The sequence below is a fragment of the Impatiens glandulifera genome, chromosome 7, assembly GCF_907164915.1.
Source record: "Impatiens glandulifera chromosome 7, dImpGla2.1, whole genome shotgun sequence".
Lineage (NCBI taxonomy): Eukaryota > Viridiplantae > Streptophyta > Magnoliopsida > Ericales > Balsaminaceae > Impatiens > Impatiens glandulifera.
In genome coordinates, this window is record NC_061868.1 from 3,142,527 (window position 1) to 3,163,395 (window position 20,869).

At 26.4% G+C, this 20,869-nt stretch overlaps 2 protein-coding genes across 2 annotated transcripts; both read left to right on the plus strand.

Annotated features, from left to right (window-relative positions):
* The first annotated feature begins 2,375 nt into the window (after window positions 1-2,375).
* On the plus strand, window positions 2,376-4,143 carry LOC124945606 (aquaporin TIP2-1-like). Its single transcript, XM_047486068.1, has 3 exons — window positions 2,376-2,598; window positions 2,720-2,970; window positions 3,617-4,143. Exons 1-3 carry the CDS (start codon window positions 2,472-2,474, stop codon window positions 3,986-3,988), a joined length of 750 nt encoding a protein of 249 aa, XP_047342024.1. The 5' UTR covers window positions 2,376-2,471; the 3' UTR covers window positions 3,989-4,143.
* Window positions 4,144-6,600: 2,457 nt separating this feature from the next.
* LOC124944915 (tRNase Z TRZ3, mitochondrial) lies at window positions 6,601-11,024 on the plus strand. Its single transcript, XM_047485263.1, has 12 exons — window positions 6,601-7,014; window positions 7,097-7,186; window positions 7,285-7,329; window positions 7,404-7,458; window positions 7,546-7,589; window positions 7,980-8,357; window positions 8,440-8,687; window positions 8,764-8,905; window positions 9,004-9,054; window positions 9,302-9,684; window positions 9,832-10,417; window positions 10,512-11,024. The coding sequence occupies exons 1-12, from the start codon at window positions 6,655-6,657 to the stop codon at window positions 10,833-10,835; spliced, it is 2,706 nt and encodes a 901-aa protein (XP_047341219.1). The 5' UTR covers window positions 6,601-6,654; the 3' UTR covers window positions 10,836-11,024.
* Window positions 11,025-20,869: the final 9,845 nt, after the last annotated feature.

Sequence of the window (20,869 nt, forward strand, 5' to 3'; positions counted from 1 at the left end):
GAGAATTCATCTATTAACCAATGAATGAATGGGTTTGTAAGTTGGATATATTTTTTTAATTAAATTTGTTAATATATATATATATATATATATATATATATATATATATATTTAAGTATATTTTATTTAAATTAATATTTGAAAAACAGAAAAATTTATAAAAAAAAATTGTTCAAACTTAAAATTAGCTCTAAAATCTAAATAATTTTAATCAAAGAAATGACAGAAGTGAGTTTGAATGAATTAATATATATATATATATATATATATATATATATATATATATATATATATATATATATATATATATATATATATATATATATTAAGGTAAATTTTAAAATAGTATCTCATATAATTAATATTTTAATAATTTTTTTTTTAAACTCCTAATCTAACTCTGGATGTGATATTTTCAAACAAAACAATTTGTCAAAACTGTAGAGAAATTAACTATTTTTTTCCAATTTAACTTCATCTGAATTTTGTAGGTCTATAAAACTCATAAATTATAATATCATTAACAATAATAATTATAAATCATATTTAACTTACTAAAATAGTTTAAATGAATAAAAAATCTAACCTAAGAAATTAAATGTTTCAAGTTTGATTTTTACTAAAAACACGATATATTTTCAATAAACGGGCTCTAACGGTGGATGTGATGAAGGATAATTTGGATCCAAAACATAAACTATTTTATTATATTTATCATTATTATTTTGTAAAAAAATTATTAAAATTATAAGTTTTTAGGAGCCATGTTAATTTTCTTGAAATTAAATAATAATAATTTTATTAAAGAAAAATGAAATTATTAGTGTATTTGTGGACCCCAACAAACATGAGTCAAGAAGCTTATCAAAGGATGATAATGGAATTAATGGGCTTCTCGACAATCTCATTAAGCTGGCATGTTTGCCTTGTTGGCAGTCTACTTTATATATATATATATATATATATATATATATATATATATATATATATATATATATATATATATATATATATTTATTTATTTATTTTTATCAAAAAAAAAAAAAAAAATTTATTATTAATAAATCCAGTCATATCTATGCCACCTTGTCATATACAATTGTTTAGTTTATCCAAATGAATTAAAAAAAATCCTTGTTTGGAAATTATTTATTATTAATAATTTAAATATTATTACGAACACTAATTATTCACGAATTCTATCCTCATTTAAAATATCTTCAAAATGAATGTCATATATATATATATATATAATTGTGGTCATTTTATTTAAAAGAATTATAACTTAAATATAATTAAGACTAGTTTGATTTGATGATTAAAATACAAATTACAATTATCAATCTAATGTTTCTTAAATCAATTTGTTTTTTATAAAACTAACATTGACACCATATATTACAATAGTTTTAATGAATAAGTTGATTCAAACAAATTTATTATTTACTTAAATCAAAACTTCTAATTTATAATTTAAGGACATTTGTCGTAAAATAAGAAAAAATAATCTATTAATATTTTTTTTCTTTCGAAACAAGCTGTAATAAATAATTCCTTCCGTGACACTAAGTGATTAACTAATAAACTGTCTAAATCAAACTAACCCCTTAATATATTTATTTTTCATAAAAAATATCTCTAAAAAATTATTAATTTAGTTATCACTCAAATTTTGAAATATATATATATATATAATGATGCTTAATTTTTAAAGTGTCCGGATTGCCGGGTCGAGAACTGTGGTTAATTTGGATACTTGGGTCGGATTGTGGGTTGACCCGCTTTTAAATTTAAAACGGTTAAAAATAAAATTAAAAATACTTGAGGTTTGTTTCGAACTTGCAACCTAACAAAAACAAGTACAACTCTTTAACTAACTAGGCTACAAAGACTTTATATTTTAAATTTAACACCAAATTTGATGAACGCGGGACGTTTTAACGTTAATATAAATTCAATTTTTTAACTAACTAATATATATATATATAATGATGTTGAGTAAATGGATACTTGAGTCGGATTGTGGGTTGATCCACCCATAAATTTAAAACGATTAAAAATAAAATTAAAAATGTTATCCGTAATTTTTTTTCACGATTTTTTATATTATTAACTGTGCAAATAAACGGGCTAACTGCTAGTTTATTTAACTTCTTAAAACTTAATATGTCAAGTAGTTCCAATTTCAAGATTATAGGTGTTAAAAAATGTATTTTTTATTATACCTGTTAGGATATATATCAATTATTTTTAAAATGGTGTTATGGATTAGTTTGTAATTAATTATTTTCAATTATCAATATTATATTCATCTCAATCTCAATTTCAATCTCTATCTCTATCTCTCTCCATGTATATAAATGTACTGATTGATCCATAATTTTCTCAAAGGCAAAGGTCATAACTCACTTTCTCTCTTTCTTTCTTTATTTCATTGATTTTCATTTTGAAATTTGATAAAATTAATTAACATGGCTGGAATAGCTTTTGGACGATTTGATGATTCATTCAGCGGAGCCTCTATCAAGGCTTACCTTGCTGAGTTCATCTCCACCCTACTCTTCGTCTTCGCCGGAGTTGGCTCCGCCATTGCTTTCAGTAAACAACAATCTCTTTCTTTTATAATATTTGTTTTTTTGATGTAATTGATAATATAATGATGGATAAGGTAATAAATTAAAACTATGTTTATCTGATGTAATTGGTAATATAATGATAGATAAGGTAACATCTAATGGTGCACTTGATCCGGCGGGATTGGTGGCGATTGCAATTGCACATGGATTAGCTTTGTTTGTGGCTGTTTCTGTCGGAGCTAATATCTCCGGCGGACATGTCAATCCGGCTGTTACTTATGGGTTGGCTGTTGGTGGTCAGATCACTATTATCACCGGAATATTCTATTGGATTGCTCAACTTGCTGGATCCATTGTTGCTTGTTATCTTCTTAAATTTGTCACTGCAGATTTGGTATCATCCTTTTTCTCTCTTTCTATTAATCCATTAACCATATTTATTTATTTTCAAAAAATGATTAATTTAACGAAAAAATCAGAGAAAGCAAGTTTACGAATCGTAGTATGCCATGTGGGTAAAAGAAAGAAAATTTTAAAAATGTCCCGAAACGTTCATTTCTGGTCTCGAAACGCCAATTCGGGTCTTAAAATGCTCAATTTTTTTAGTCCCGAAATAACCATTTTAGGATCCGAAATGAATGTTTTCGAGACGTGGGTACAACCTGGCAGGTTACGTCAGATTCGTGGACTTGTTTTCGCATTTTTTTTTTTGAATTTATCATTTTTCTTTTTCACTTTTCACATTAAAATTATATTAATTAATTAAATAAGTCTTTTAGAAAACAATCGTCTATTATTTTATATATAAATTATTATTTTTGGAATGGCGTTAACATTTATTAAAAAAAATTATGCTACAACCTTTTGATTTCCTGGTAAGAATGTATAAAATGGTCATATTTTAAAAGTTAAATAAAAATTGACCGATTTACCTTTTTTGAGATCGGAGGAGATCCGTAATATATTAGGCTAAAAATAATTTATTTATTTTAGTTTAAAAAAAAATTATAAAATAAATAGTTATATATATTAAATTTCAGGCAATTCCAACCCATAGCTTAGGGTCAGGAGTGGGAGTGACAGAAGGAGTGGTGATGGAGACAGTAATAACGTTTGCATTGGTGTATACGGTGTACGCGACCGCAGTGGATCCCAAGAAGGGTTCATTAGGCACTATTGCTCCAATTGCAATCGGGTTTATTGTCGGAGCTAATATCTTGGCTGCCGGTCCATTCTCTGGTGGATCCATGAACCCGGCCCGATCATTTGGGCCTGCAGTTGTAAGTGGTGACTTTAAAGATAACTGGATTTATTGGGTTGGGCCTCTTATTGGTGGTGGGCTTGCTGGTGTTATTTATCCAAATCTCTTTATGAATCAACAACATGTCCCTCTCTCTTCTTCTGATTTCTAAAAGCCTCTTTCTTCAAAGAGAGAAAATTTCATTTCCTTCACTTTTTTTTTATTTAATTAATCATTTGAGTGTTGTTATGTCGTGTGTTTCCTTTTCTACTTTTATTATGTATTTATCTCTTATCGTATGTCAATGACAATGCTTCATTTAATCCATCTGATGCTTTTTATGTCTAAATTATATATGTTTTAGATAACTCTCCATAGTATAGAACAATAACACATGTTTATAAACTTATTAATTCTTAAAAAAAAAAAAATTAGATATAGGATTTTTTTACATATCTTGTAACTCTTTAGCTCATAAAGTATATAGCATATTTTTTTATCACTTATATTTAAGTTGTAAATTGGTACGGTGTTTTGTTCGACGCATCATCTTGTTTAATTAGTCGAATCGGTTTTTTTCATTATGACTTTTTATAATTTGAATAATATTATAAATTTTAGTGGGTTGTTTTTTATTATCTTGATAATCATTTTTCGAGTTCAAATTAAGAAAATAAAAATGATTAATAGAGGTGAGTAATGAGAATGAGTATATAGATAAAAATATAATATTTAATTAGGACTATGTAATTATTTTCATTTTTCTTTTAAAAAGATTAATGTATATTAAAATAATTAAATTCATGACATAAACATTCTCATAATGTTTCAATTTATTAAAGAGAAATTATTACTATTATTTTGTAATTGAAATTATTATTAATATTTCATACACAAATAAGTATGATATAATTTAATAAAATATAAACACATAATATGTTATCATACTAATTATATTTAAAAAAAATAGTTACAACAAATAGAATTAAATTATTCAATTTTTTTTTATAAATTACAAATACAAAATTATTAATCATACATAAATAACAAATTCTTTATATATTATATACTAAATACTGGATAAAATAATTTAGATTAAATATAATATTTTACTTAATAATATATATTATAAGTTGGTATAATTTTTTTATTAATATTTTTTATTAAAATATTTCATTTTTAACTTTTTTAATATTTTTTAAATAATTTATTTATATATAATTATTATTAATTTTCTTTTATTTTTAAATTTCTAAATTTTAACTAATCTATTATAATTTTTTTATTAATATATAATATTTAAAACTAATTATATAAAAAATCATATTATTATTAAACAATAATTTTATTAATTGCATTTTATTTTAAATAATTCTATGATATTATTTAAATAATTGAAATAATATTTTTTTAATAAATAAACTATAAATTTTATTATTATTTTAATTATAATAAAATGAGTAATATAATTATAAATAGAATATATATATAAATAAATAATTAAAAGAATAATAGTGATGATAGGATGCGAAAGATCTGCAGCAAAAAAAATGACAAATGATGTGTCATTATAATTTGTAAATGTCACCTAAAATATAAGACACATATAAATTTTTATTTCTTAAATCATTTAATATTTTCTAGTTTCTTCAATTTTTTAATATTTAAAAAAATATTTAGTGATTTATCTCTATTTAATTTTTATTATTAAATTATTATAAATAACATTTCAAAATTATTAATATATATATTATTATATATATATAATTTTAATGTATTATCAAATATTTTTGTTATTATTAATTTTATTTGAAATTGAACCACTACAAGACAAATTCATAATTATTAAGATAATTATAATTCAAATCATAAAATACTGATATTTAAGATAAATATAATTCAAATTATGAATAAAATTAATATTCAATATTTATATAAAAGAAAAAACACTTACATACAAGACTTAACATAATATAATATGATTGCATAATAGAAAATATATAATGATACTTAATTGAGTTTAGAATAAATTTATTTAAAAAAAAATTATGAAAATGATAATTGATTGAGTTTATAATAAATTTATTAAAAAAAATTATAAAAAAATAAATAAAAAAGAAAAGAGAAACTACTCGTAGAGGGTGTATATATATATATTTTTAAAAATCATATAATTTATTAATTTAATTTATTTTCCCTATTATTATTCATTTAAAATAAATAAATTATTAACAACAATATATATATATATATATATATAAATAGACTAGAGAAATAATTAATTAAAAAAATAATGAAGAATTTTATATTTAATTTTTTATTCTTTTATTATATATTTTTTTTATATTTTGTTATTTAATTTATTATTATTTTTATTACTCTAAAAATTATATAAATAAATAATTTAATTAACAAAATTATATAAATATATATTTACAAATTAATTTTATTTATTCATAACCTCATACATAAACTTAATGATATAATTCACAAAAGATTATTCTAAAAATTGTTGAAAAATGTTATGAAACACCGTCCTAAGAATAATTTCACCTCCTCGATTAAATTACTCATCGTTACATATTTTTGGATTAATCTTGAAATAATTACAAGATTGTTGTATTATTTAACATGTACATTCTTATTTAATTATTTTAATTTTATTGATATCATTTTTATATAAACCTTTCACCCGACCCCGAAAGGAAATTGGCCTGACCCAACAAGAAAACCGCTAAAAAAAAAAAAGAAAAGCGGAAAGAGTTTTTTAATTAAGAACGGGTTTTTCTCCGTTGACGAAGGAAGCAACAAAGAGAAGGAAAACCTCCATTAAACCCAATGCCCCAATTGCCGTCTTTGCGCCTCCTACTCTCCTCCGCCAGTTATCAAACATCTCCTCTCAAATTCTCTTCTTTCTCAAATCTCTTCCGACCCAGATCTTCTCCAAGTTTCCGGCGACGCACTATTTTCACTTCCTCCGCTTCTTATCCCAATAGACACAGAGACAAACCCAGTTCTCGTCCCCTTAATCTAAGTCGTCGAAAAGGCAGTTCATCGATGGATGATATTGAGGATAATGGGTCTATTGGGTTTAACAAAAGGAGAGCTGAAGGTAAGGATAAGTCTGACTTGCCTAAGAAAACCCTCAAATTGAAAGACGCTAAACTTAATCCTGTCAATACAATTTGCTATCTTCAGGTATATCATTGATGGGTTTTACTATTTCGTTTGAATTTTCTCAACTGGGTTGATGTTATTGATGATGTTTACTTGTTTTTAGGTTCTAGGAACTGGAATGGATACACAAGATACATCACCATCTGTTTTGCTCTTTTTTGACAAGCAAAGATTTATCTTTAATGCTGGAGAAGTAAGCATTTATGTCATAATCTATTATACACTTGTTCTTTATGTTGGATTGTTTAGGTCAAATTCAAGGAACTATTTTAAGCATATATAATGTTACAGGGATTACAACGCTTCTGTACAGAACACAAGATTAAACTGTCCAAGGTAATAGTTTATTCTTCCTTTTTAACCATTGATTTGAATCTTTAATTGAAGATCATCTGTTTGTATAATGTCAGATTGATCACATATTTTTATCTCGGGTCTGTTCAGAAACTGCAGGCGGCTTACCAGGTTTATTTGATCAGAGAACCATCCTTTTCAAATCTATTTGCAGTGTTTTTCTCGTATTTTTAAGAATTTGATTGTTTTTTTCTCCAGGTCTTCTATTGACATTAGCTGGAATTGGAGAAGAAGGAATGTCGGTGAGTATTCGATCAAACTCTATAAATGCTGAAGGATAATAAAAATTACTTGCTGATGGAAGAACAAGTCAATGAAACACGAGAACAGGGCAAATATATTTTTTTCTTCACCAGCTAAATCTTGATAACATTGACCCGATTGGAAACATTTTCTAGATCTGTGCCTTGTTCCGGATGAGGAGCCATCAATAGACATTTTTGAACACTTTTATCTTTTTTGTCGAAGATCTCATTCTCACCTGGATGTATCCAGAAACAGAACTTAGTTAGACACAAATTTAGAGTTATCTTTTGATAGTTTCTCATGTAGATCCTGATCCATATTGAAACCCAGATCAGAAAGTGTTTCCAAATTGAAATTTAAACAATAGTTGATTGATGTTTTTGTAGGTTAATGTATGGGGTCCTTCGGATCTAAATTATCTCGTTACAGCAATGAGATCGTTTATTCCCGGTGCATCCATGGTTAACACTAAAACGTTCGAGATGAGTGAGTCAACAGAACCCGAAATCGTAGTGGAAAATGAGGTGGTGAAAATATCAGTCATTCTATTGCAGCCAGATCCAGTTGTAGGCCAAAACACGAAAAATGATAATCACCTTTTGTCAAAGGCTGGCGACATATCTGCCATTTACGTTTGCGAATTACCTGAAATAAAAGGGAAATTCTATCCGGAAAAAGCTATTGCTCTTGGCTTGAAACCCGGGCCCAAGTATCGCCAACTGCAATTGGGTCAGTCCGTGAAATCAGACCGAAAAAATATAATGGTAAGTACCAAACTTAAAATTCCCCATTTGGAAACACTTTGGTTCTGCGTTTATTTAGAGTCTTAACATTCTTTCATGGTAGGTTCATCCTAGTGATGTTATGGATCCTTCCATACCGGGTCCCATTGTACTTGTTGTCGACTGCCCGACAGTATATCATTTGGGAGAAATTGCATATACTGAATCCCTTCAAAGCTTTTATGGAGGTATATCGAAAACCGTTAACTGTATAATTCATTTGAGTCCCCTATCTGTAGTAAACACGGATGAGTATCAATTTTGGATGACGAGATTTGTCGGAGCCCAGCATATTGTGGCAGGACATCAACCGTGAGTTTTTTTTCATCTTTTGTATGGTTATGTTTCAGTTGTATTGAGTTTTACCGATGTTCAATATTTTATGCAGTAAAAATGTTGAAATTCCGATTTTGAAGTCTAGTGCTAAGATTGCAGCTTGGCTCAATTATCTTTGTCCTCAGTTCTTTCCATCTCCAGGCATTTGGTCTCTTCAGAAACAGGAAGGGTCATATTCAAAGGCTTCAAATGAGGTTGGAACTCGATTTTTTTGAATTTTATTTATCGGGTAACCGTTAGTTTCTGTACATTAAATTTTCACTTGAACAAGTCTTCGGTTTATAATTCTCAGGATCCTTCCTCGGAGCCTTGCAAAACTATTTCGGCTGAAAATCTTCTAAAGGTAAATGGCTTTAATGACTTTTTACCCAAATAATCCAATTTTCAATAAACTAAACCGAATAAGGTTATTTTGAAGTAACTAATGGTTATCTAAGCAAAGTATTGTTTGATGAGATTATTTGGATTAGATGACTAAATATCTTTGTACTTAATGTTTAAATGTTATAAAAGTATTGGTATTTTAGTAGATGACCAAATAACCTTCATCAACAAGGCCTATAACTCGGTTTCTTTTTGTGGACGAACAGTTCTGGTTGCGGCCTAGTTCTCAGTTTGGTTTGGATAGATCCGGTGTTCCAAGTTTAGCTTCCACCTCAGATGTAATCAAAGAATTGTTTTCTGAGATTCCGGATATAGAATCTGTGGCGAAGCAGATTTCGAAGTTCTGGGATCTTGAGAAAGACAAGGAAGAAGACATGGTTGAAGAGCCGTGGTTGAGTGAAGAAGATGATGTTCTTCCTAGTTGTTTGGAAGATATATCAAGAGAAGAAATGGAGATTGTCCTTCTTGGAACCGGATCTTCTCAACCTTCAAAGTATCGAAATGTTAGTGCTGTCTTCATTAATCTTTTCTCAAAAGGAAGCTTGCTTTTCGATTGTGGTGAAGGAACTCTCGGCCAACTTAAACGAAGGTAAAAATCGCAGCGACCTTTTGGAAACTGTTTCTAATCTAAGAATAAAAATGTTTCCAAAAGGTTTGTTTGATGTAGGTTTTTCTTTTCAAATAATCCAGAAAATACCTTATTTAGTGGTTAACTTTTTTTCGGGTTGGTTAACAGGTTCGGTCTTGAGGGTGCTGACAAGGCGATCAGAGGATTAAGATTCATATGGATCTCTCATATTCATGCGGATCACCATACGGGTTTAGCAAGAATTCTCGCACTCCGACGCGATTTATTAAAAGACGAACCACACGCACCTATAGTCGTCATAGGTCCTCGACAACTTAAGAGGTATTTGGATGCATACCAAAGGCTTGAAAATCTAGACATGCTATTTCTCGATTGTCAAAACACTGAAGATTCTACCAATGACGGTCAAAAAGATGTCGATTCAAATCTATTCACCCGTGGAAGTCCCATGAGGAGCTATTGGAAACGTCTGAATGGTGGTATTGCTAATGAAATTGCTTCGTCTATTATGAACGACTTGGAAAAGACTCTCAAAGAGGCGGGATTAGAAAGTTTGGTTAGCTTTCCTGTGGTTCACTGCCCTCAGTCTTACGGTGTTGCCTTGAAGGCCTCGAATAGGGTAAATTGCGACGGAAAAGTTATTCCAGGTTGGAAAATTGTTTATTCAGGCGATACTAGGCCTTGTCCCCAACTAGTTAAGGCTTCTCGAGGGGCTACGGTTCTTATACACGAGGCAAGTTCATAAACTCTAGGATTTTTTTTTTTAAAATCAGTTAGCACGACCCCACTTCATTTGGTTTTTGTTCGGAATATTTTCTTTTTTGCAGGCTACGTTTGAGGATGGAATGGGGCACGAGGCGATTGCGAAAAACCATAGTACGACAAAGGAAGCTATTGAAGTCGGGGATTTAGCAGGAGTATACAGAATTATCTTGACTCATTTCAGCCAACGGTATCCCAAGATTCCAGTTTTCGACGAAACCCACATGCACAAGACGAGTATAGCCTTTGATCTGATGAGCGTTAACCTAGCCGACCTTCCTATGCTCCCGAAAGTTCTCCCGTTTCTTAAACTCCTATTTAAAGATGAAATGATTGCCGTTGACGATGAATCCGAAGATGTTGTTCTTGCCGATGCTGGTCGATTATAGATTTTCTATTTATTTTCTCAGTTTTGCATCATAATCTTGTTATCTAAGGTTATGTTTCCTTATGTAGGTATAAGAATATCAATTCAATTATTATGTGTTTTCATTTCATTTAGTCACTTCTAATGTCCTCAAACAATTGCCTATATTACAATTCTTTCTTTGAATTTCTTTTATCCTATTGTGATTTCATTTAAAAATTGTTTTTTTTAACAAATTTGAGTGAAGAAAAACTGAATATATTCGTCACACTAACCAAGTTAGTATTTTAAAAAATATTCATTTGTCATATTAAACCAAACAAAGGTAACAAATATTTATATGCGTGTTGCGATTTATCTTATTTAATTTTATTTATACGCGTGATAATTTATTCACTAAAACTAATAATTAATATGGATATATTCAAAATAGCCGTTACCTGGCAACAATATTAGCAAAGAGGTAGACTGATGATGACGTGTATTAAGGAGCTGTTTGGAATTTGAAACAGACAAAAATGTGAACAGTTAAGAAACCACTAAAACTTCTTGTCCCAACGGATACATGATGGAGCCTAACGGGAAAAAGGCGTTTATTTGATTTTGGTTATCCGTTATTTTTTAATAAATTTAAAATTTTATTTGATGAAAAATAAATTATTTGGGTTAAATTATTAAAATAATTTTCTATTTAAAATTTTAATTTCTTAAAAATAATATAATTATATTTTATTTAATAAATTATTAAAAGAATATATAATGCAATAAAACATTATTTGAAAATAATAAAATAAACTGGATGAAACAAGCTCTAATAAGAACGGGGTTCAGTGATATATATATATATATATACTTTGTATTGATTTAATTTTTTTTTATTTTAATATTTAATAATCTCTTTTTAAATTAATAGAGTTTGACTCCCATTCGCTAAAAAATAAAAGGTATATGAAAATAATTTTAGACAAATCAAATTTATTAAAAATCATTTTATTTATTTATTATTTTTTTTTAATAATCCCAAAGAAAGTTACATTTTGAATTCATATTTTTTTTTCTTAAAGATAAATCATAAGCAATAACAATTTAAATAAAAGTTTGAACACAATTTAAAATAAATTTTTTTTAAAAAATCAGTTTTGATTTTCACTAAAAATGTTTAAATTATAGTGAGAGTCATTACTTCATAAGTATGTTGTCATGAAATATAAAACAATACAAAAAATTTTAAGTGGAGATCATGGCGGTGGTGTGTCATACTAGCTCTCCTTTACTAAAAAATAAAAAAGGATACAAAATAATTATATATTTTGTGAATAGCGAATAATCGAGCTTCTTTTTAGAGATTAACAACTCAATTTACTCTTTAACATTTTGCTAAACTTTCCTCCTACTTTTAAAAAGATTATGAACTCTTTAATTTCTCTTCAAATTTCCTAAATCTATGGCTCCTAAGAAATATCAGCATATTTTTTAAAAGAAAAAAAGAAATCCCTTTTAATCTCTGTGATGATACATTCCTTAATTTTGTGCCATCTCCTTAGAAAATAGATTCCATAATGCAATTGTTCACCATTTTTCAAATAGAAAAAAGACAATAATCAATCTCACACAATATGATTTATAATTTCCATCTCAATTATGTACAAAATATACTTAATATTATCAATATATGCTCCTTAATTGGTCATCTTTCTTTAAATGCAAACATGATGACTTGATGCATCAAACTCCTTAGTCATCTTTCTTTAAATGTTAACATAAGATAAGATGACTTAGTGCATGGGAATCACTTTGGATGATCAAACAAGTTCCACATGTTAACCTCATTACCTTAAGTTCTCAATGAATGCCACACCTTATTTGTCATAAAGTAGTTTTCTTTCTCTAGTTTCCACATGCATGAGCTATTATAATTACTATCAATGTTCAAGCAATCAAATATTTCTTCCTTCTCTTGCCCCAAAAACCTCAATCACTCTCCCCTCCAAATGCCTAACCACTTTTGCAAACTTGCACCTATATCCCAAATTCACACAATTGAATTCCATTTTGAGAATATTAATTTATTCTAAAACCATTTTTTATTGTATAAAATTAGTATGACTCCCCACAACCATGATTAGAGTCGGCAATTTTTGACCCAACACGAAAACACAACCCGAACAAAAAAAAATCAGATTAGGATTATGTATTTTTGGGTTCGAGTCGAAATTTGGTCGACACATTTAACCTGATTAATAAATATGTCAAAATCGGGTCGACCTGAAATGACCTAGTGTAGACCCGTCTATCCATTTACAATTTTTTTTTGTAGGGTTTTGTTTGTACTTTCTTAGTCGCTCACTCATCTTCTTTTATTGGGGTTTTTTTAAGCGAATTTATGATATTATTAGATTTTGTTTTTTTAAAAGGTTAATGTATATTAAAAATGATAAAAATCGTTTGAACAAATCATGATCATCCTTCACCACAAAACTAGTAGAAGATATGTTATTGGGTTTTGTCTTTCATTGGTGTCATTTTAATCTGAAATAAAAATATATGATATTAATTAAATCGAATTAAATTGGGTTCAGTTCAAGATAGACAATCGAGTCAATTACAAATAAACATGTCATCTTCAAATTAGTATGGCTCAACTCGCTAACATGTCAATTTGAACACGTCAACCTGAACCTAACCTGAATGGTCAGGTCTAATCATGACATCCACTTCAACTTAAATAGTTCTAAATGAGAAATGAATTCACGATTTTTAATCTCTTAAAAACCACCCGTTACTTGAGTTACTTTAATATGAGTTTATTCTAAAACAATTTCTAACTCAACTTAATACTGATAAGACTTAATGTATTATGTATACATATCTTATGATATTGTATATCCAACCATATTAATTTTAAAAAATAGTTTCTAAATAAAGTTAAATATGAAAAATAATTGAAGAATATATAGTATTGTGCTGAAAGTATTTCATATTTTGAGAGATGGTTAACAAATAACCAAAAGTATTCTTAAGAATTAACATGAATATATGAAATATTGAAAATCATATCACAATTAACTATTTGTCTCAAATGAACTATGGAACTTGAATCATTTACTCCGGTACATTTTTTAGTGTTAGTAGTTTTATATGTTAGAATTAGTCATGTTTAATTTTTAATATATTATAATATCAATATTATATAACACTAAATATTTGTGTGAATATATTATTATTTTTAAATCCTGTAATAATAACATCTTAAGCAAATTCAAACATGATTACATCATACCATTGAAGGACCCGACCGTTCTACTTATTTTCTTTTCCACTTAATAATTACTTAGAATTGATTTTAGTATCTATAGTCTTCTTTCTTTTTTTAAAATTGAGAAGAAATTATGATTCTAGAATTAATATAGTAAGTTTTTAATACGTGTCGCGTTATTCATTAAAGAAATCAATTATAAATTTACAACGTTCATATGGATGGTTAGTTTATAAATTTGTATTTTTTTAATATTGGAGTATGAGGTCATGACTCACTTTAATTAAAGTATATTAAATGAGAATAAAATAAAGACAAGAAATGTGTTACTAATTAACAATCAAAATAAACATAGATAAATAAAAATTATTTTGAATGCCCTTAGGCTGAGGGGCTTTATCAATTGTATTTATTTAACATCCTTAAATCTTATTAATAATTCATCGGTTTATACACTATCAATATAAATTGAGCTAAACTGAGTAAATATATCAATTCAGTTATATTCATTTAGGTGGATTTGGGTTTGAAAAAAAAATATTTAAAATTTTCTATAATTTTGTTTTTTTTTATATTTTATTCTTATTCAAATATTAATATAAATAAAATAATATTCGGAAATATACCTTAATTTTATATATATATATATAAATATATATATATATATATATTATTAACAAATCTATATATATCTAATAACGCTTAATTTAAAATATTTGAGGTGTATTACACGCTCTTTCCAAAATCATTCACAAATCAGGTAATTTCTCTTTCCTAATTTATTTATTTTAATTAGTTTCTCTCTCCTAATATATATATATATAAATTTCTTTCCTAATATGTATATATATTTCAATATTTTTTTTCTCTCTTTACCATATAGATATTTATATTATTTTTTTTCACACTAATAATATAAAATATTTTTTTATTATATTAATAAACATTTATTTATATTTATATATAATAACGTTTAATATGATTTATTAAATTAACAATAAAAATTCACTATAATTCTCTTTCTCTATTTTTCTTAATTTAATTATATTAATATTAATTCAAAATTTTCATTAAATATCAATTATAAAACCTCCAAAAAAACGTATAATAAAATATTAATTATAAAAACTCCCACAACAACATGAATTCTCATTAATTTAGTATTAAATATTAATTATAAAATCTTGCAATTTAACCAATTAAATCAAACTTTTCATTTTCTTCTCCACCCAAATATTTTTCTACTTATAAATAATCTTACATCAACAAAGTTCAACTTCAACAAGAATATTCAACTCAGAGTCCCCATGGATTGTTGAGCACGATTGAATCCTTCGATTCTGGCCAATTACATTGGAAAATGCGTAAAATTTCAGATAACAACGATAAAGGTTGCATCTTTGAAAGGGGAGAAGGTTTGGTGATGGCGTCAATTCTAGAGACGATCCTAAATAAATTTTGTATAAGAAACTTTTTTTCGGTTTATTATTTTGATTCTTTGTTTAGTGAATATATATATATATATATATTAATTAGATTGTACTTTTTAAATTTTTTAATTCAAATAAATTGTTTTTTTATTATCTATTTTTAATGTACTCTCATCATAAAATTACAAATTATTTTACCATATAAAATTACAATTTTCTTTCATAAATATTAATCATATATATAATAATAATATATATATATCTTTTCTCACCTAATCTATATATATCTAATAACGCTTAATTTAAAATGTTGGAGGTGTAACACACGCTCTCTCCACCATCATCAACAAATAAGGTAAATAAATTTTGTATAAGAAACTTTTTTTCGGTTTATTATTTTGATTCTTTGTTTAGTGAAAATATATATATATATATATATATATATATATATTAATTAGATTGTACTTTTTAAATTTTTTAATTCAAATAAATTGTTTTTTTATTATCTATTTTTAATGTACTCTCATCATAAAATTACAAATTATTTTACCATATAAAATTACAATTTTCTTTCATAAATATTAATCATATATATAATAATAATATATATATATCTTTTCTCACCTAATCTATATATCTATATATATCTAATAACGCTTAATTTAAAAGATTTGAGGTGCATAACACGCTCTCTTTATAATCATCCTAAAGAAAATGTAATTTCTCTCTCCTAATTTAATTAAAGCAATTTCTCTCTCCTAATTTAATTAAGATAATTTCTCTCTCCTAATTTAATTATCTATTTCTCTTTCTTAATTTAACTTTTACTCTCTTTTTTTTTTCTTTTTTTAATTAAATTTTGTTTTCTATTATTATTATTATTATTATAATTATTAATATATATATATATATATATATACGATATTTTATTACCATATATTATCTAAAAAATTATCTATATTAATATTAATTCAAAATATAAATAATTTTGTTATAAACACACCTACCTTCATAAATTTTTTAAATATATATATATATATATATAAACAATTTTTTTATAAATGCACTTACATTCATAATTTTATATTTATTTGTTACCTTATATATTATATTATTTTTCATCAATAATTTTATGTATTTTATACATTTTTTCTATTATATATATATATTTAATATTTTCATTATGAGTATAAATAATTTTTATGTTATAAAAAAATTAACTAATTACTAATCTATATATATCTAATAACGCTTAATTTAAAATATTTGAGGTGTATTACACGCTCTTTCCAAAATCATTCACAAATCAGGTAATTTCTCTTTCCTAATTTATTTATTTTAATTAGTTTCTCTCTCCTAATATATATATATATAAATTTCTTTCCTAATATGTATATATATTTCAATATTTTTTTTCTCTCTTTACCATATAGATATTTATATTATTTTTTTTCACACTAATAATATAAAATATTTTTTTATTATATTAATAAACATTTATTTATATTTATATATAATAACGTTTAATATGATTTATTAAATTAACAATAAAAATTCACTATAATTCTCTTTCTCTATTTTTCTTAATTAAATTATATTAATATTAATTCAAAATTTTCATTAAATATCAATTATAATACCTCCAAAAAAACGTATAATAAAATATTAATTATAAAAACTCCCACAACAACATGAATTCTCATTAATTTAGTATTAAATATTAATTATAAAATCTTGCAATTTAACCAATTAAATCAGACTTTTCATTTTCTTCTCCACCCAAATATTTTTCTACTTATAAATAATCTTACATCAACAAAGTTCAACTTCAACAAGAATATTCAACTCAGAGTCCCCATGGATTGTTGAGCACGATTGAATCCTTCGATTCTGGCCAATTACATTGGAAAATGCGTAAAATTTCAGATAACAACGATAAAGGTTGCATCTTTGAAAGGGGAGAAGGTTTGGTGATGGCGTCAATTCTAGAGGCGATCCTAAATAAATTTTGTATAAGAAACTTTTTTTCGGTTTATTATTTTGATTCTTTGTTTAGTGAAAATATATATATATATATATATTAATTAGATTGTACTTTTTAAATTTTTTAATTCAAATAAATTGTTTTTTTATTATCTATTTTTAATGTACTCTCATCATAAAATTACAAATTATTTTACCATATAAAATTACAATTTTCTTTCATAAATATTAATCATATATATAATAATAATATATATATATCTTTTCTCACCTAATCTATATATATCTAATAACGCTTAATTTAAAATGTTGGAGGTGCAACACACGCTCTCTCCACCATCATTAACAAATCTATATATATAAATTTCTTTCCTAATATATATATATATATATATATATATATATATATATATATATATATATATATATATATATTTCCCTTAATTTATTTATTGAGTATTTTTTACTCTCTCTTACCATATAAATATTTATATTTTTTTCGCATTAATAATATAAAATATTTTTTTATCAATAATTTTATATTAAAATATATAATATTACATAACATATTTATTTTTATATTTAATAATAACAATATATATATAATAATGTTTAAAGTCAACATGCACCACATTAATCCATCGTCATTAGATATATAATCCACATTATCAAATATTTTATCTCTCTTCTCTCCTTCTCTTTATTTCATAATTTCTCTCTTTGCTAATAATTATTTATCTTAATTATTTTCTCTCTCTTAATATATATATATATATATATATATATATATATATAAAAGTTTCTTTTTTAATATATATATATTTTTCTCCCTTAATTTAATTATTAAATATTTTTTACTCTCTCTTATTAAATAAATATTTATATTTTTTTCACTAATAATATAAAATATTTTTTTTATCAATAATGTTATATTAAAATATATGATATTATATAACATATTTATTTTTATATTTAATAATAACAATCTATATATATATATATAATAATCTATAAAGTCAAGCACCACATTAATCCATATATAATCTATATCATTAAATATTTTCTCTCTCCTCTCTCCTTCCTCTTCATTTCTTAATTAAATTTTGTTTTTCTATTATTATATATATTATATTTAATATATATTTCATTATCAGATATTATCTAAAACATTATCTATATTAATATTAATTCAAAATATAAAAAAAAAATTGGTTATAAATGAATCTTAACTTCATAATTTTTATATTTATTTTATTTATATATAAATATAAATAACTTTTTTTATATTTTTATAAATGCACCTACCTTCATAATTTTATATTTATTGGTTACCTTTTATATATATATATATATATATATATATATATATATATATATATATATATATATATATATATATATATATATATATATATATTATATTAGTTTTCATCATTAATTTTATATAAATACATTTTATTTTTTATCATACATTTTTTCACTCATCATATATATAATAATATAAATAATTTTTATGTTAATATAAAAATTAACTAATTGGTAATAAATATTAAATACAAAATATATATGCATACACAAAATAATAAAATTATTTCAACAATCATAAGTCGTCTAGCGGTTTAAGTGTTCATATTTCATGCGAAAGATCAGGGTTCGAATCCCAGAACATGCAAAATTTTAAATGTTTAAGGTCACGAGATGGAGGTTGGGTGGTCAGTGGTTTGTCGAGTATGATTTCATAATTAGTGGTTGGTATGACGAGCATTTAAAATTGTGAGGTCACGAAATGGAGGTCGGGTGGTGGGTGGTTTTTCGAGTGTGAGGTCGGAATTAGTGGTTGGTTTGGCAAGCATTTGAAAGTGTAAGGTCACGAGATGGAGGTCGGGTGGTGAGTGGTTTGTCGAGTGTGAGGTTGGAATTAATGGTTGGTTTGAAGAGAATTTGAAAGTGTGAGGTCACGAGATAGAAGTCGGGTGGTGGGTGGTTTTTCGAGTGTGATGTCGGAATTAGTGGTTGGGTTGGCGAGCATTTGAAAGTGTGAGGTCACAAGATGAAGGTCGGGTGGTGGGTGGTTTGTCGAGTGTGAAGTCGGAATTATTTGGTGGTGGGTGGTTTGTCGAGTGTGATGTCGGAATTAGTGGTTGGGTTGGCGAGCATTTGAAAGTGTGAGGTCACACGATGAATGTCGGGTGGTGGATGGTTTGTCGAGTGTGAAGTCGGAATTATTGGGTGGTGGGTGGTTTTTTGAGTGTGATGTCGGAATTAGTGGTTGGGTGACGAGCATTTGAAAGTGTGAGGTCACAAGATGAAGGTCGGGTGGTGGGTGGTTTGTCGAGTGTGAAACAGAATTATTGGGTGGTGGGTGGTTTGTCGAGTGTGAAGTCGGAATTATTTGGTGGTGGGTGGTTTGTCAAGTGTGATGTCGGAATTAGTGGTTGGGTTGGCGAGCATTTGAAAGTGTGAGGTCATAAGATGAAGGTCGGGTGGTGGATGGTTTGTCGAGTGTGAAGTCGGAATTATTGGGTGGTGGGTGGTTTGTCGAGTGTGAAGTCGAAATTATTGGGTGGTGGGTGGTTTGTCGAGTATGATGTCGGAATTAGTGGTTGGGTTGACGAGTATTTGAAAGTGTGAGGTCACAAGATGAAGGTCGGGTGGTGGGTGATTTGTCGAGTGTGAAGTCATAATTATTGGTTGGTTTGACGAGCATTTAAAAGTGTGAGATCACGAGATGAAGGTCGGGTGGTGGTTAACTAATTGTTAATAAATATTAAATACAAAATATATATGCATACACAAAATAATAAAATTATTTCAACAATCTTAAGTAATCTAGCGGTTTAAGTATTCACATTTCATGTGGAAGACCAACTTTCGAATCCCAAAATATGCAAATTTATATTTTCAACGATGTATTCTTGACTATAATATATGGTGGCGCAACTTTTAAACAAATGATAAGCATCTGAAAGTGTGAGGTCAGAATTAGTGGTTGGTTTGGGCATCTGAAAGTGTGAGGTCGGAATTAGTGGTTGGTTTGGTGAGCATTTGAAAGTTTGAGGTCACGAGATGGAGGTCGGGTGGTGGGTTGTTTGTCGAATGTGAGGTAGGAATTAAAGGTTGGTGTGATGAGCATTTGAATGTGTGAGGTCACGAGATGGAGGTCGGGTGGTGGGTAGTTTGTCGAGTGTGAGGTTGAAATTAATGGTTGATTTGACGAGTATTAGAAAGTGTGAGGTCACAAGATGATGGTCAATTGAGGGGTTAAGTGAGTGTCGAACGGATAAATATAAGTTAATCTTAAGTTTAAAATGAAACTTAATTTTATCTAAAATATTTATAAATAAATAATATTTTATATATATTCTCATCCGTGCAAATGCACGGGAT

Coding starts and splice junctions, on each gene's coding strand:
- LOC124944915 (XM_047485263.1), top strand. CDS start 6,655: ATGCCCCAATTGCCGTCTTTGCGCCTCCTACTCTCCTCCGCCAGTTAT. Junction 7,330..7,403: donor ACAAGATTAAACTGTCCAAG/GTAATAGTTTAT, acceptor GTATAATGTCAG/ATTGATCACATATTTTTATC. Junction 10,418..10,511: donor CTACGGTTCTTATACACGAG/GCAAGTTCATAA, acceptor TCTTTTTTGCAG/GCTACGTTTGAGGATGGAAT.
- LOC124945606 (XM_047486068.1), top strand. CDS start 2,472: ATGGCTGGAATAGCTTTTGGACGATTTGATGATTCATTCAGCGGAGCC. Junction 2,599..2,719: donor TGGCTCCGCCATTGCTTTCA/GTAAACAACAAT, acceptor ATATAATGATAG/ATAAGGTAACATCTAATGGT. Junction 2,971..3,616: donor AATTTGTCACTGCAGATTTG/GTATCATCCTTT, acceptor ATTAAATTTCAG/GCAATTCCAACCCATAGCTT.